Here is a 15,501-nt window from a genome sequence, read left to right as displayed (position 1 = left end):
CCCTTGGCTGACCCTCACTCTTCTACATCAATTTGAGCCTTTCTACTGTTTGAAACTCTATTTTTCTTTCTACTTTCAATGCTTTATACAAAACAATTTCTTTCTATTTGATAATGTCAATGCCTGAAACAAACATCTTTTGAAAATTGAAAAATCTTTTTCTGTCTATTTTGAAAGCAAACCTGAGCAACAGGGTACATTTCAATGAAACATGCATGAATGAATGAATGTCACTGTCTATTTCAATACATGTTACAAGCAGGTTACTCCCCAGGATGATCTGTGGTCAATGGCAAGAATGAAAAACAGAATGAAATTGAAAAAATGAAAATAAAAAGCTCGCTAAGTTGAAAACCCGAAAGGGCGGCTTAGGCAAAAATGAGCACCCCGCTGATTGACAACCTATGAAGGCAATTCAGGCAAGAATGGGGCAATGAAAAGAATTTACTCCCCGGTGAATCGAAAACCCGAAAGGGCGGTTCAGACAAAAATGGGGTTTTGAAGATGGAAAATGAAAGAATGAAATATTGAAAAAAGCATTGACCACAGATGCGAACATCCAATGTTTACCCAGCACTGACACGCCTAGCAACGGCGAACTGTGTCCAAGAACCTTCCAAGGGTCCCTTCTTTACAAGTTTTACTGCCCTCAGCCATGGTTTCGATACGTCTCTCAACGACGGTCTCTCCAAAGAGGTTTTCCCCTGTGAATATGTCGCAGCACGAGCCACTACGTGCCCAATCTTCCAATGTTTCGTCTATCTCTGTGAAACTTTCTCTGTCAAGTTACAAACCAATCATGCATTTCAAGCATTCATACATGCATAATCATGCATTTTATGTGCTCATATATCCAATAATCTTGCTATACCATACATACATGTTGCATATCCAACTGTCAACTGTCAAATTCAATGTCAATGTCAAATGTCAATGTCAAATGTAAATATTCAATGTCAAATGTCAATATCCAATGCCAATGTCAATGTCAATGTCAAATGTCAATATCCAATGCCAATGTCAATGTCAAATGTCAATGTCAAATGTCAATATCCAATGTCAATGTCAATGTCAATGTCAATGTCAATTTCAAATGTCAATGTCAATGTCAATTTCAATGTCAATGTCAATATCTAATGTCAATGTCAAATGTCAATATCCAATGCCAATGTCAATGTCAATGTCAAATGTCAATGTCAAATGTCAATGTCAATTTCAATTGCCAAGCCAATGTCAATGTCAATGTCAATTTCAATTGCCAAGCCAATGTCAATGTCAATGTCAGTATCCAATGTCAAATGTCAATGTCAAATATCCAATGTCAAATGTCAATGTCAAATGTCAATGTCAAATGCCAATGTCAATGTCAATGTTAATGTCAAATGCCAATGTCAATGTCAATGTCAATGTCAATGTCAATGTCAATGTTAATGTCAAATGCCAATGTCAATGTCAATGCCAATGTCAATGTCAATGTCAAATTCAACTTTCAACTCAATTCAAATCAATGTCAATTTACTCTTGGGCCAACAAAAATGGTCATGTCTATTTTCAAACCAGGTCAATGACAATGTACCCTCAATTGGTATCTTGTTAAACCAGACTCTCAATTTGTATCTTGTTACTGGTCAAGTGCCAGGTTCAATCCAAAAAAGAACCACTTGTACCTGCTTATATACCTATGTTTCCAGTCAGACGGCAAGTTCAATCTGAAGAACAGTTTGTACCCAGCTTATGCTTTGTTATCGGTCAAACGACAAGTTCGTTCTAAGAGAACAGTCTGCACCCTCCCACGTGACGTGGTGATAATCCAACAAGCAAGTTCGATCCAAAGAACAGCTTGTATCAACCCTTTTTGTCTATAGCTCCAGCCAAACGGCCAGTTCGATCCAAAGAACAGTTTGCGTCTGTCTATCTGTTTGTATTTTCAATCAAGTGTCAAGTTCGATCCAAAGAACAGCTTGTATCTGCCTATATGTCTATGTTTTCAATCAAGTGTCAAGTTTGATCCAAAGAACAGCTTGTATCTGCCTATATGTCTATGTTTCCGGTCAAGTGCCAAGTTCGATCCCAAGAACAGCTTGCACCTATCTCTTGTTTTGTATTCCTCGGTCAAGTGGCAAGTTCGATCCAAAGAACAGCTTGTACCTGTCTATTTGTTGCCCGTTCTTTCTACCTTGATGTCTGTAAATCCCTTGGTGGTGTGACACAGCCCGTAGATTCCGGTTCGATTGTCTTGCATTCATAAATGAAATGTTGCATGGCATTCGTGTTTGTTTGAAAATCTGAAAGTGTATTTTTATGTCCAAAAGCAGTGCAAATGTTAATATTTAAGTATCTTCGTCCCGTCAACTCAAAGACTTCGTCTCTTGACTCTCCGGACAAAGAAACTTAAATAGGGGCAGCTGTTATACCCTAATTTTGGACCTAAAAATACTTGTTCAATTCTTCTTTTCTTGCATTATAAGTCATTTGATATGTCTCCGGTCAATTACATCTTTCTCTGCATTTTATTTCAATGTTATTTGCAAAATTCATGTAAAAGGGTATTTTAGTCATTTCGTGCATTCAACTCATTTTTGAAAATTGTTTGAGTCTTTTAATTTGGTTTGCATAAGTCCTTGTTTCAATCTCATGTCAAAATTCATTTCAAAAAATATCAGTTGAGCCATTTTTTAGTCAGTTTAGCCCCTAGGGGCATTTTAGTCATTTCCTGTGTTAAAACTTCTTTCAGTCTTTTAAAAATTTGGTTGAGTCCTTTCAAATAGTTTGAATAAGTCTTCATTTCATTCTATGTCAAAATCCAGTTCAAAAATTGCATTTGAAGTCATTTTGAGTCAGTTTTGCCCCTAGGGGCATTTTAGTCTTTTCATGTGTTAAAGCCCTGTTTAAAATTCTAAAAATTGTCTCTGAGTCTCTTATTTTGCTTGTATGAATTCTTGCTTTAATCCCTTGTTAAAAAATCATTTTAAAATTGCATTTGAGTCGTTTTTAGTCGTTTTAGTCCCTAGGGGCGTTTTGGTCATTTCACATAAAATCTCTTGTCTGCTTCGTTGTTTTTAATCGTCTCGCTTTATGTTATTTTTCAATTTACTTTTTTAATTAAATTTTTAGTTTAATTTTCATTTTAGTCCTCGTACTTTTGTTATTTGCATTTTAATCCCTTTTTAAGTCAAAGTCAAGGTTTGTTACAAGTCAAGTGCCACATGTCCCACTCCCATTGGTCCAAGCATTTCCACATCACCTATAAATAGGTCAAAGTTGGTCAAGGTTCACACAATTAACCATTTTCACAAAAACTCCACAAAAATCACAAAATTCATAATTTATTTTCTCTCCATTTTCCCTCTCTTCTAACAACTTTCTCTCTCCTCTAACTAACTTCCACCATAGCCAAAAGCTTCAACAACCTCCATAACCACCACATCTCCACCATAACCACCTTCAACCACCACCCTAACCAACCTAAACCACCACAAACCACCACCATTTTCACTACTCAACTTCCATAACCACTAGTATTCATCACCAACATTCATCCATTCAAACAATTCCAACACAATTTCATACGAGTGCACTCTCATGTTGCTGATTTTTTGATCGAATCTGCTTCCAACAAGCGATTTCTAAACCGCAACCACGTCAATTCGATATCAACAAACGATCCTTGCTCAAATCTGTTCCAATCTTCAACAACAAAGCTTGGATTCGAACTTGAAGGATGGAGGAAGCTTAAACCGAATCAAAGGCTACGGAAGCAAAGAGGATCGAAAGAAACTCACGCCTGATCCAGGGAGAGGAATTCGGATTCGTGAAAACGTGAAGAAAGAGCGTCCAGATCGAAAGGTAAAGAGCAAGCAGAAACGAATCTGTTACAAGTCCGATTGAAACGCGAATTGGACTTACGACGGCGGTGACGAACTCGGAACTGTCACGTTTCTTCTATCTCCGCTGTATCACTCTCTTTGAACGTTGCAACGTGGTGAAATTGATCGATTCCCTCCGTGAAATTGCGACGGTGAATCTTTTGGTTGAACGTACCATCATACGGTGACATCGAACCAGCCTGAATCTTGAAAATGGAAAGGAAAACCGTGAACGAATCCGGAGCGAAATTACAATCAGAGATGGTGTCGTTTTCAGGAATCAAGTTTCTGCCCAGGAATCACGTTCAAGCTCCATATTATTGAACCTTTCTTCAACTGGTTACTGTATTGCGAAATTGAGCTTTCCTCTTGCGGAAATTATCGCGATTCTTGAAGCTTGAAGGACCTTTGTCATACAGATTCGATTCAGTTTCGAGTAGGGTTTAGTTGGCGCAAATTTGTTGATAAAATGGATGATTCAATCGCAGCAACATCTCACCAGAACTGAACTGGGAATCGGAATCAAAATCAACAAAATAATGCATCGTTCTCCAATAAAGAAGAGGAAATAGAGATTCACCATCTCTTTGTCTTTCTTCTTCAATTTTCCGATCCTCTTGCTTTCACTTTCAGGGAGTGTTCTTGATGATAAGGTTGTGAATTTGTGGTTGAACTCTGCTTGTCGCTGTCGTATTGCTTTCAAGATGGTGTCTATTTTCTTCTCAGGAATCACGGTTCAAGTTCGATGTTATTGAATCCTTCTTTAATTGGTTACTTAATGGTTTTCATGGCGATGGAAGCTTGAAGGATCTTTGCCGTCAAAAGTGTGATTCAATTTCATTAGGGATTACACCAGCTGCAGACAGTGTTGAAAGGGATCTAGTATTGATATTACAAGATACGGTGGTGCTTTGTTATATACGGGTCGGATCTCATCCAACCCGGTTAGGCTAAACCGATCCAGTTCCTCATTTCCCTAAGCCCAAACCTATTCCTGCAGGTATGTTGCTATGTACACCCCTCTTCCCTGCATGTTTGTGATGATTTCTTGCTTTTTACACCCCCGTTTGTTCCAAATCGCTTGATAAAATTACTAAAATTTTTCTAGTCGTTCTTCTTGGTATTTTTGTTAATTCTTGATGTGTTTCATATGTTAAAGTTGCTTAGAAAAATATAGGAAAATATCGATTGCTTGTTTAGTTTAATGTTTCAACTTTGGTAGAAATCTCGTTAAAGAACCTTTAAGATGTTGTCATTTTTTTTTCTCCTTTCTTGCGGTTAATGCTGGCATTTGAGACTTGGCCCTTTGGGAAATAATTGCATGTTAAAACCTACTTCACAATATATGTGCGATGATTCTTTGTAATTGGTTCTTTTTTAAAAAAACCTTGTGGGATTTTGACGTGCTTTGAACTTGATGCTTTGGCCTATGTTTGTGGTATTGAACATGTGATTTTTGTGATGATTTACATCATGAAAATCGGAGTTTACATGCTGTTTTGGTTTGAATTTTGTGGGCCTTGTGTTTGGCAAATAATGTGAAAATCTTTTGTGAAATGAAAGTGCATAAAGAGCTTGAAAATCTTCTAATTTTCGGCATGTTAACTTTCCTTGGTTCTCATATTTGTTCCCTTGGGATGGATCACTTGAAATGTCATAATGTTGTGAGAATCTAGGTCTTGAGCTTGCTTTAGGATTATATTGAATTTCAAGTCCTTTGTCACTTTTTTACTAAAGTTGTTAGTTTACTTTACTTGCAAGTTATATTTGTTTTACTAGGCATTTGTCATTTTGTTTCTATATCATTTGGTTCTACTAACCCATTTTGTTTCATGTTTCATGCATCCCATAAGCATACTTCATCTCCTCCTTCACTTCAATTCCTTGCACTTTAAATTTGTACCAAGACTTAGAATGTAAGACTTAGGAATTTTGTAATATTTTACCTTTATGCCTTTTAATTTCTTGGCAAAGAGGCCATAGAATGTATCTAGGCCAATGATGTAATAAGGACAATGGACTCTAATGATGTACACCGACACAAGCACCGACACATGCACACACATCACTTTAGATATAGCTAGAATATGCATGTTTAGATGTATGTTTAGGATTGTATGTTTAGATGAATGTTTAGGCTTTTATACTTAGAAAAACCAATTTTCCAAAAAAATATGAACAAACTTCACTCAAACCATTTTCTTAATAAACCTTGGGGTCCAAAACCCCATTGAATTTTCCTTTTATTTTCTTAATCAAACTACAATGAAAAATAATCAAACTTTGACTTCTTTTGCAAAATGACTAATCAAACCTCACTCTTTTCATAAATTCTCATGCCTTTAAGGCCTCCCAATCTCTATTCTTCAAATTTCCATTTTCAAACTTAAAATCAACCAACAAAAACAAAAACATTTTTTGAGAGAGAACTACGGTGGATTTGATCCCTTAAACGGGTACGTAGGCAAGGAACAAAATTCCTTCAATTCAACTAAAATAAAAATCCAAAAACATTCTTCTCTCTCCAATTCTTCACTTAGAACATTCTTAGGTTTAATAAACACTTTCAAAATAGCATTTAAAAATAAAGCGCGCGCGTAGAAATTAAAGACGGTTCCTATAGGTTACTATAGTCGTTATGGGTGCCTAACACCTTCCCGTAGCGAAAACAACTCCCGGACCTCGATTCTCAAGGGTTTTGCTTACTTTTTCCCTTCCCAAGAAAAAATAAGATATCACCGGTTTGAAAGGTTCAAACGCAATCAATGTTTGACACCCGAAAACCAAGATAAAACAAGTACCAAGCCATATAATACAACAATCGATAAGTAAAAGCTCATACTTTTTTAGAACAAATAATATCAACTACAACTTAGGTGGTTGTCTTTATTCTGTCATAAGTAAGCAAAACTATACATTACATCTAACATTGTTTTACTGGTTCAATACATGATCCTAAAAGATTTGCCTTAGTATCATTGAAGCTGATATGATGCTGCATGATACAAGGGTGAGGGTGTAACAACAAAATTATGACACTGCAGCCAATCTTATAAATGGCATGTTTATGATCTGCAGTTGGAAAATTTTCTGCACAAGTTAATGCAATTCAGTTTGTTATAATCTGATTTTAGTGTTTGACTAATTAACCACATTATGCGGTGATATTTAGAGCGCTTTCAAGAAAAATGTTTTGCAGCCAAATTCATTTATGTATCAGCAGATCAATCAAATAAATGTAAACAACAGAAGAAATATTTAGTTTTGGTGAGTGACATCCTTGAAAGTTTGAAAGGGAGTTGAAGCCTTGAAGCACAATAGTCTGGCTAAATTGGTTTCTGATACGAGGTGAAGTAACTTTTACATAGAGCATAGTATATAAACGCCTTGCTAGAAACTGTGAATTGTACACCAGTAAAAATATCATTTTGGCATAGATTTACAAACCAATTTTGGACGGGTTAAAAATAGATTTCGCACGAACTTCAGATAGAACTGATATTTGGACGGACTACACCGGTAAAATACCCTGATGGAAATTTAAAAATTTTGTTTCAAATTCAGACCCAACTTTTTTAAGAAAAATTTGAAACAAACACACAAACCAAATATCATAGTTAAGCACCGAGAAATGAAAAACAACATACTGTTTGAGAAATTCAAAATTGTTTACTTAAAACATAACCAAACAGTAGTATTTAAAGGAACAGTGTCGATATATCAACTTGTCATTTCTCCTCATTAATGGTTGTTATGAAGTGTTTGAGTCCATTTGTCAAAGCAGATGTTGAGGTCAATGAAGCTTTAAGAAGAGAATCCTTGAAGCATATGTAACACTGCTCCCAAGGGGAAAGTGAGAAAACTGAAAACAAAGTCAATATAACCAACCCCTGATTCATTGAACAAAATCTCTTCAGTTGATCTTCTCATTACTTTCAGTCATCTGGCTGCCCCCGACCGAAGTAATTTCTTTAATCTTAAACTCAAATTGGTTCGTCAAGGACATGTTGCTTCCTAAAGATGAAGACTGTCACTCAAGGCTTATATTAAATTGCTGGTTATGTCATAAACAATATTGTTAGTTTTTTCTTTCAAGGATCAGCTAGGTGCTAAAACAATATTCTATAAGAACCAAATGTATTAGAGAGTTATTTTATATCAAGGTCGCCGTTGAATATAGAAAATCAATTATGGAGAGATGGAAATATAAGTATGAGATGTTCAAAATAATTTACATAAAACATATATTAAATATCTGATGAAATAGTAGTTGATATATCAACTACACTACAGGTTTAATTATGTTTGTAAACCAAGTTTTCATAGAGGTAAATCATCGGTCATTTTGCTTTCTTAATGGTTGTTGTTAAGAATTGGTTGAGACCATTTGTCAAAGCAGAAGTTGAGGTCAATGAAGCCTTAAGAATGCTGAGACCCTGCAACATGTAAACAAATAAAGCACTGTAATAATGTATGGAAATGAAAATTAATTGCAATAACAACGCGAAAAGTCTTAATTTGTGAATTACCTCGTTCACACCAATTCTAACCACTTTTTCCTCTACATCAGATAGAGGAACGTTTAAACTCTTTAGATGTGAAATAGCATTGAAGGATGAGGTTGGAGTCACAACCAAGTCATCTGTAACCATGTATACTGATGGTCCTTTTGCAAATTCTCCACAACTTGATGATTTTGAAGCAGAATACTTAGGATCAACAAAATTCAAAAGTACACACCTATCATCAGAACCACAACAATAATATGTAATACGAAGAGAGCAAATCCACCGAGAATTATAGTAAGTATGATAATAATAGACAGGCAAGGTATCTGCAGAAATTGGTAAAGTTGGATTGCTGAGCTCAAATTGTGCTGCAATGGGAGGCTTAGTTAGTTTATCTTTAAGTTCTTGTGACGTTAAATATGTATCTGGACTCAACTCAGTTACGCTTTTATATAAATTATCAATGCAGCTTAAAGAAGAGAATCCTTGAAGCATATGCAACACTCCCCCCAAGGGGAAGGTTAGAAAACTAAAAATAAAGTCAATAAAATCTACCCCTCCTTCAACAAACAAAATCTCTCCAGTTGATTTTCTTTGCAAAATTTTCACAGACATCTGCCTACCCTCTTCAGATGTTTCTTCTCTATTCTTAAACTCTGGTTGGTTTGTCTTGACAAATTCATCACAGAAATGTTTCTTCTTAAATACGTAGTCAGTTAAAGGGGTCTTTGAGACGAATGACAACTTGAGAATATTAGTTATCTACAAAAATGAATATTTGATGAGAAAAAAAAATAAACTAAACAAAATAATGATATACAAAGATGAGAGTTATATATAGAGAGGATGCCTCTTGCTTGCTGATTTCGACAGATTCTTCAACAATAACACCAATGTTTGTGATTTCAAGCTTTTGAAGTAGTGGTATAACTGTTCCAAAATCATTAGGCATCACAGTAAGATCATCAGAAATGATAAATGTGGCGGTTTCCTTAGCAAAGCCATTTCCTAAACTCAAACATTCTTTTGGCGGGGACTATACTAGGTTCATTACTTTTCCGCAACTGCACTTTTGATTCTTAAAAATGCTCAAACGGGCTCCACTTTGCTTTCTAACACAATCCCACTTCTCGCACACGAAGTGCTGCAAAGGTTCTGTGTCGTCTATATTCAGTTTGAGCTTTTGACAATAAGCTTCCATAGAGCTTCTTGGCTGCAGCAGCATTTCCTTGCAGGTATTCGTGCATAAATATTGTTGATTAAGATCTTTTACACTTTGATACAGTGAGCTAATGCTGCCATATTGAACTGCTTCAATATTTGAGTCTGTAGCAACGAGTCTTGCAATAGTCCCTAAGGGCAAGGTAAAGAAGCTGAAGAGAACATCAACAAAATCCTTCATTGCTTCAGCATACAAAACTTTGTTACTTTCTTTATCCACCATAACTCTCAACGTAATTTTGTCATTTTGTTCAACAGATTCAGTTGCACCGTCAGCCACAGTAGTAACAAATTAGCAATTGCAGAAACTATACCTTTGTCAAAATGTAGAAAAAGTAAATTAGTATTTATAATGCTTCTTCAATTAGTGGACATTTATATCTATGAAGAAAATTAAAATTGCTACTTCATGGTGCTCTAGTTTCGAAAGTATATGACCTTGGAAAGGAAAATATATTTAAGAACCACAACAGAGAGAGTGCAACAGTTTGAATCGGTTATTAGTTAGCTAAACAAATGGCTTTGCACGAGGTTATCCAATAGACATAAATACAGCAAGTCAGCAACAATCTTCTTGAACAGTAATTTCTTGAAACTCAAGGGAGCAGTATAATGCATCCATTCAAGTTTCTATGCCACTTCAAGTTATGAGTCATACATTGTTTATTTCACATAGTACCTAGTACTCAGGGGAAGATCCAGATACATGTGGAGCTAAAATTTCAAATAAATATTTTTTTTAATCGACATATATTATTCCCGTCGAGATTGTGAAGAAACACAAAAACTCGCGAATAAAATAGTCTAAAATATAGTAGTGTGCCCTTACAAAGGTGCCAAAAGCAAAAGAGCGAGCACCTTTCAACTCAATACTCGGCAATTCCATAAAAATAAACACTATGCAAGCCAAATATGCTTACTACGCTAAACTGACAGACCACACAGAAGCAGCAGCACACCAAAACGAAAAAAACGCTCTCCAAGTATGTATGCACTATGCAACATTCCTCTATCAATTTAATTTCAGGAGCTGCTCTCAAATTAGTTTTGAAACTCAAATGTGGATAGGTAATTTTGGAACAGAAACCATCATCAAAACAGTATTGGAGGTTTTCATCAAACACATTGAATACAAACCTTAAAGAGAATAAATAATCATGCAAAACAAATTAAGCTAATTGTTGTCATTGAGAATGCTGTAAATGAAAATTAAGTCCACCAAATTGAAGCAAGATTATAAGAAATATAGCATTTGATTCTACCACAAAGGAAACCCTAACAAAGCAGATTTAGTTTTCGTAATAAAGAAATAAAACAATCGAAACAATGAATGAATTATGCAGCAAAACATCAATCCTATTTTCAAATTCCCAATTTTAAAACCCTAAAACAAGCAACTGGAGAATGAAGGAGAAATTGGAGAATCAATGGCTAACCTAAGAGTGAGTGAGAGGTGAGAGTTGAGAAGGAGGAGAATGGAGAGCTGCTGCTTTTGGTTGAGAGAGATTACAATTTGAGAGAGTATGAGAAGAGAAGAGGTGCTCAGGGAGGAGAATGGAGAGCTGCTGCCGTTGGTTGACTCAAATATTTAATGAAATTTTGTTAAAGTTAAATTGATGGGATATGCATGAAAATAAATATTTTCTCCGTCTCATTTTAATTATTTGTTAATGTTGTGTGTCATTCTTAAGGAAATGAGTAACTATGCTGATTTCAATAGTAAAATTAATATTATTTGCTAAAATGCTCTTATTAATTGTAGTTGATGACAGTGGCGGAGCCCTTCATGGGCTGGGGTGGGCCACGACCCACCCGAAAAAATTAAAAAATAACGATTATAGGTCTATTTTGCAAGATTTTATATAATTTTGTGTCGGTTTTAGGTTTCGGTTGATCCAAATTCCCGCAAAGTGGTGTAGTGGCTCACCCGAAAAATTTAAATAATTCAATTATAGATCTATTTTGCAAGATTTTATACAATTTTATGTCGATTTTAGGTTTCGGTTGATCCAAATTCCCGCAAAGTGGTGTACTGGCCCACCCGAAAAATTTAAATAATTCAATTATAGGTCTATTTTGCGAGACTTTAAACAATTTTTCAACGGTTGATTTTAGTGGCCCACCCCAACTTTTTTTTCTCGCTCCGCCACTAGTCGATGAAGTAGTTAAATGTAGTAAAATTCAATAAATAAATGGTATATTAGTGGAAACAAATGTAACAATTATTTTGAAACCGACAAAACATGTTAAATTCACTTTGGTGGAAATCCGAATTTTGGGAAGTCATTTTGTCTAAAAATATCACAAATAAGTGGAATAAGGTTTGGAAGTTAGAGTTCTTGAGAGAATCCTGTCCTTCCCTTGGTTGCTCCTAATGAATGGTTTTTAACCGACTAGAGGAAATATAAAAGGGGAAAATGACGCACATATCATCAACTAAAAAAATTGTTTAAGCCCAACATGGGGAGTCTCCAAAAATCTTAAATTTTTCCTCAAGAGAAGATTCATCTTTAGCAAGAATATCACCTTCTTTGAGATTGAAAATATGTCATATATGGGCAGTACATGCAAGCGTTAAAAGATTATAATTCTGTAGAGGACGGAAACATATAGAAGTAAAAAGAGGGAGACAATAGAAATCAATCCCACCGCAGAGAAGGAATCCAAGTAGTAGTAAATATTCCTATAGCCTCTAACCAAGACATATTCAAACTCTAAAAATTTGACATAAACTCAGCAAGGAAAACATCCAGTGTCCAAGATGACCATTAATAATTGAAGAAAATAAATCAAGAGCCATCTCCAACTCTAAGAAGAGTTGACAAGACCACACTTTCTTTTATCAATCATGAGCCTATACGACAGTGTAAAGTTTAAACAAGTCCTACTAAACAAGTCCTAATCTTTAGTAGAATAAACATTACTACTGTAGATGCAAGTTAGTATCAACTTCATTTCATAACGAACCATATGAAAGCCAATATCAAAACTAAAGGAAGAAGCAAATATCTGAGGAAAGAGTAGTCCATATATCAACTACATTATGGGTCTAATAACGTTTGTAAACCAAGTTTTCATAGAGGAAAATCAATCTTCATTTCCCTTCCTTAATGGTTGTTGTTAAGAATTGGTTGAGACCATTTGTCAAAGCAGACGTTGAGGTCAATGAAGCCTTAAGAATGCTGATACTCTGAAACATGTAAACAAACAAATAATTGTATTAACATATGCAAACGAAAATTAATTGCGATCAATAATAATGTGAAAAGTCTTACGAAATAACGCTTACCTCCTTCACACCAATACTAACGATCCTTTCCTCCACATCAACCAGAGGAAAGTTTGAACCATTTAGATGTGAAATAGCAGTAGAGGACGACATTGGAGTCACAACCAAGTCGTCTGTAACCATGTATATTGATGTTCCTTTTGCAAACTCTCTACAACTTGATGATTTTGATGTAGAGAACTTGGGATCAACCAAGTTCAAGCGCACACACATTTCACCATAAATATTAAAATAATCACAGTGTGTGTATGTAGTAGTAAGAGTACGATTATAGCATCCATTAAAGTAATTACGACAATAATAGCCAGGTAAGGTAGCTGCAGAAATGGGTAATATCTGATTGCTGAGATCAAATTGCGCTGCAAGGGGAGGCTTAGTTAGTTTGTCCTTGAGTCCCTGTGACATTAAGTATGTATCGGAATTCAACTCAGCCACACTTTTGTACAAATTATCAATGCAGCTTAAAGAAGAGAATGCTTGAAGCATATGCAACACTCCTCATAATGGGAAGGTGAGAAAACTGAAAAGAAAGTCAATAAAATTTACACCTCCTTCAACAAACAAATCTCTCCAGTTGATTTTATTCGCAATATTTTCACAAACATCTGCCTATCCTCTTCAGATGACACCTCTCCGTTCTTATACTTGTATTGCTCTCTCTTGTCAAATTTATCACGAAAAGGTTTCTTCTTGAAGATGAAGTTTGTCAAAGGGGTCTTTGAGACCAAGGACAACTTACCTGCAAAATTCAAAAAATAGAAATAATTAATGAGAAAAGTTGATCAACCAATGTTGTTAAAATCAAAATTTTGCTTCAGGTCGAAAGAGAAGAGAAAAATCGACAATCGTGAAATCGCAACCAAAATCGAAGGATTTTACTCAACTACTTTTGTAGAATCGATATAAGAAATTGGTAAAATCGCAATCAAGATTGATGGATTTTACCAAAAAAAGTAATAATACTAAATATATGTTATAAATGGTATATATTCATAAATGACTTAGTTTATAAGAAGTCGTAAAATCGCAATCAAAATCGAAAGATTTTACCTATTTTGGGATTCTACTACGGATTTGAGTATCTGAAGGTGAAGAAAGTCGCAAAATCCTGGATTTTAGGATTTAAGTTGGGATTTTGACAACAATATGATCAACAACACAAATGTCATAGAATCTAAAAACATGCCTCTATCTTGCTAATATCAACGGTTTCTTCCACAATAGCGCCAACATTTAAGTAGATGCACAACTTTTCCAAAAACATTAGGCATCATAGAAAGATCATCTGAAATGATAAAGGTAGCAGTTTCCTTTACAAAGCCGTTTCTAAACTCACATTCTGGCGGTGGAGATAATACAGTGTCCATTACATTCCCACAACTGCACTTTTGATTCCCAAATATGCTCAAACGGCTCTCACTTTTCTTTCTAATAAATTCCCATTTTTCACAGATGAAGTGCTGCATGGGTTTTGTGTCGTCAATATTCAGCTTCATTTTCTTGCAATAAGGTCCCATAGAGTTTCTAGGATTGAGTAGCATTTCTTTACAGGTATGTGAGCATAGATATTGTTGATCAAGATCTGCCACACCTTATACAGTGAGCTGATGCTGCCAAATCTCACCGTTTCAATATTTGACTCTTTGGATACAAGTCATGCAATAGTCCCTAGAGGTAATGTTATAAGAAGCTCAAAAGAACATCATAAAAATCCTTCCCTGCACCAGCATACAGAACTTTGTTCTTTTCTTTATCCACCATAACTTTCAAGGTAATTTAGTCAACTTGTTCAACAGATTTAGTAGCACTGTCAGCCATAGTATTCCAATTGCAGAACTATAATATGCAACCTTTGTTAAATTTTACAAATAAAGCATTTCCATTATGATAAGGACGATTTCTTGCTTCTTTAATTTTCATTTTTTTTTTTAGAAAAAATGTCTTGTTCTTTAACAACTATTTTTTTTTTAAAGTACCCTAGTGGCTAGAGCTCACACATTTTAATAAATATGGAGAAGTGGGGGTGTCCGGGATTCAAATCCCGACCCTTGCATATAATATGTAATGTCTGTACTAACTGAACTAATATCGCGTGAACTATTATCTATACTTTTAAATAATTATATTTTAGATAAAATTACTCTTGTTGACCCTCAACATAATTTTAGGTAAACGATTTGATATTTTTTCCATGTCATTTTGGTCTTGTTGATCGATCTGTCTGCATATGGGTTATTATGTTTCAAATATCGTTTTATTTCTATGTGAACTCCACAATATTCAAATCTATAATCATGCACTCATGTTTGCATATTAATCTTAGTTTTAAAGCTTGAAAATCCACATGAAAACAGACAAAAATGACCAAAATAACATGAAAACAGATAAATAACTAAATCGTTATATGAAATTAAGTTAAAGGACTGTAAGAAAATCTGCACCCCTTGACCTAGGGTCCTGGATCCACCACTGATATATACTCCTATTATAATTATTCATTCAAGTTTCTATACTACTACTAGGTGGGAGTATTTCACTACTCAGTATTCCCTTTTCCAATAATACGATTTTGTCTCCTATGAAAGAAAGGATAAATTTAGTTCCACATGTTTTAACT

General features: G+C 35.1%; 1 protein-coding gene and 2 pseudogenes across 2 annotated transcripts; all 3 read right to left on the bottom strand.

The window, feature by feature from the left end:
* Positions 1 to 8,179: 8,179 nt before the first annotated feature.
* On the bottom strand, positions 8,180 to 9,887 carry LOC146907857 (uncharacterized; annotated as a pseudogene). The gene is made up of 3 exons (XR_015020189.1): positions 9,225 to 9,887; positions 8,396 to 9,136; positions 8,180 to 8,302 (listed from the first exon to the last, which is right to left on the bottom strand). The product of XR_015020189.1 is annotated as an uncharacterized LOC146907857 (transcript).
* A 2,802-nt stretch (positions 9,888 to 12,689) lies between these two features.
* Positions 12,690 to 13,623, bottom strand: LOC146907856 (uncharacterized). Its single transcript, XM_085729174.1, has 2 exons — positions 12,885 to 13,623; positions 12,690 to 12,785 (listed from the first exon to the last, which is right to left on the bottom strand). Exons 1-2 carry the CDS (start codon positions 13,368 to 13,370, stop codon positions 12,690 to 12,692), a joined length of 582 nt encoding a protein of 193 aa, XP_085585300.1. The 5' UTR covers positions 13,371 to 13,623.
* LOC146907855 (uncharacterized) lies at positions 13,427 to 14,702 on the bottom strand (annotated as a pseudogene).
* Positions 14,703 to 15,501: the final 799 nt, after the last annotated feature.

Source organism: Medicago sativa, chromosome 7 (genome assembly GCF_051527215.1).
Source record: "Medicago sativa cultivar Bolivia chromosome 7, Bolivia_mono, whole genome shotgun sequence".
Lineage (NCBI taxonomy): Eukaryota > Viridiplantae > Streptophyta > Magnoliopsida > Fabales > Fabaceae > Medicago > Medicago sativa.
Note: the sequence above shows the minus strand (reverse complement) of the source record. Positions and strands in the feature narration are given on the sequence as shown.

What these genes read in the sequence shown, in the direction of transcription:
- LOC146907856 (XM_085729174.1), bottom strand. Translation starts at nt 13,370, where the DNA reads ATGCTTCAAGCATTCTCTTCTTTAAGCTGCATTGATAATTTGTACAAA. An exon ending in TTAGTATTGGTGTGAAGGAG is followed by an intron (nt 12,786 to 12,884) that starts GTAAGCGTTATT and finishes TACATGTTTCAG; the next exon opens with AGTATCAGCATTCTTAAGGC.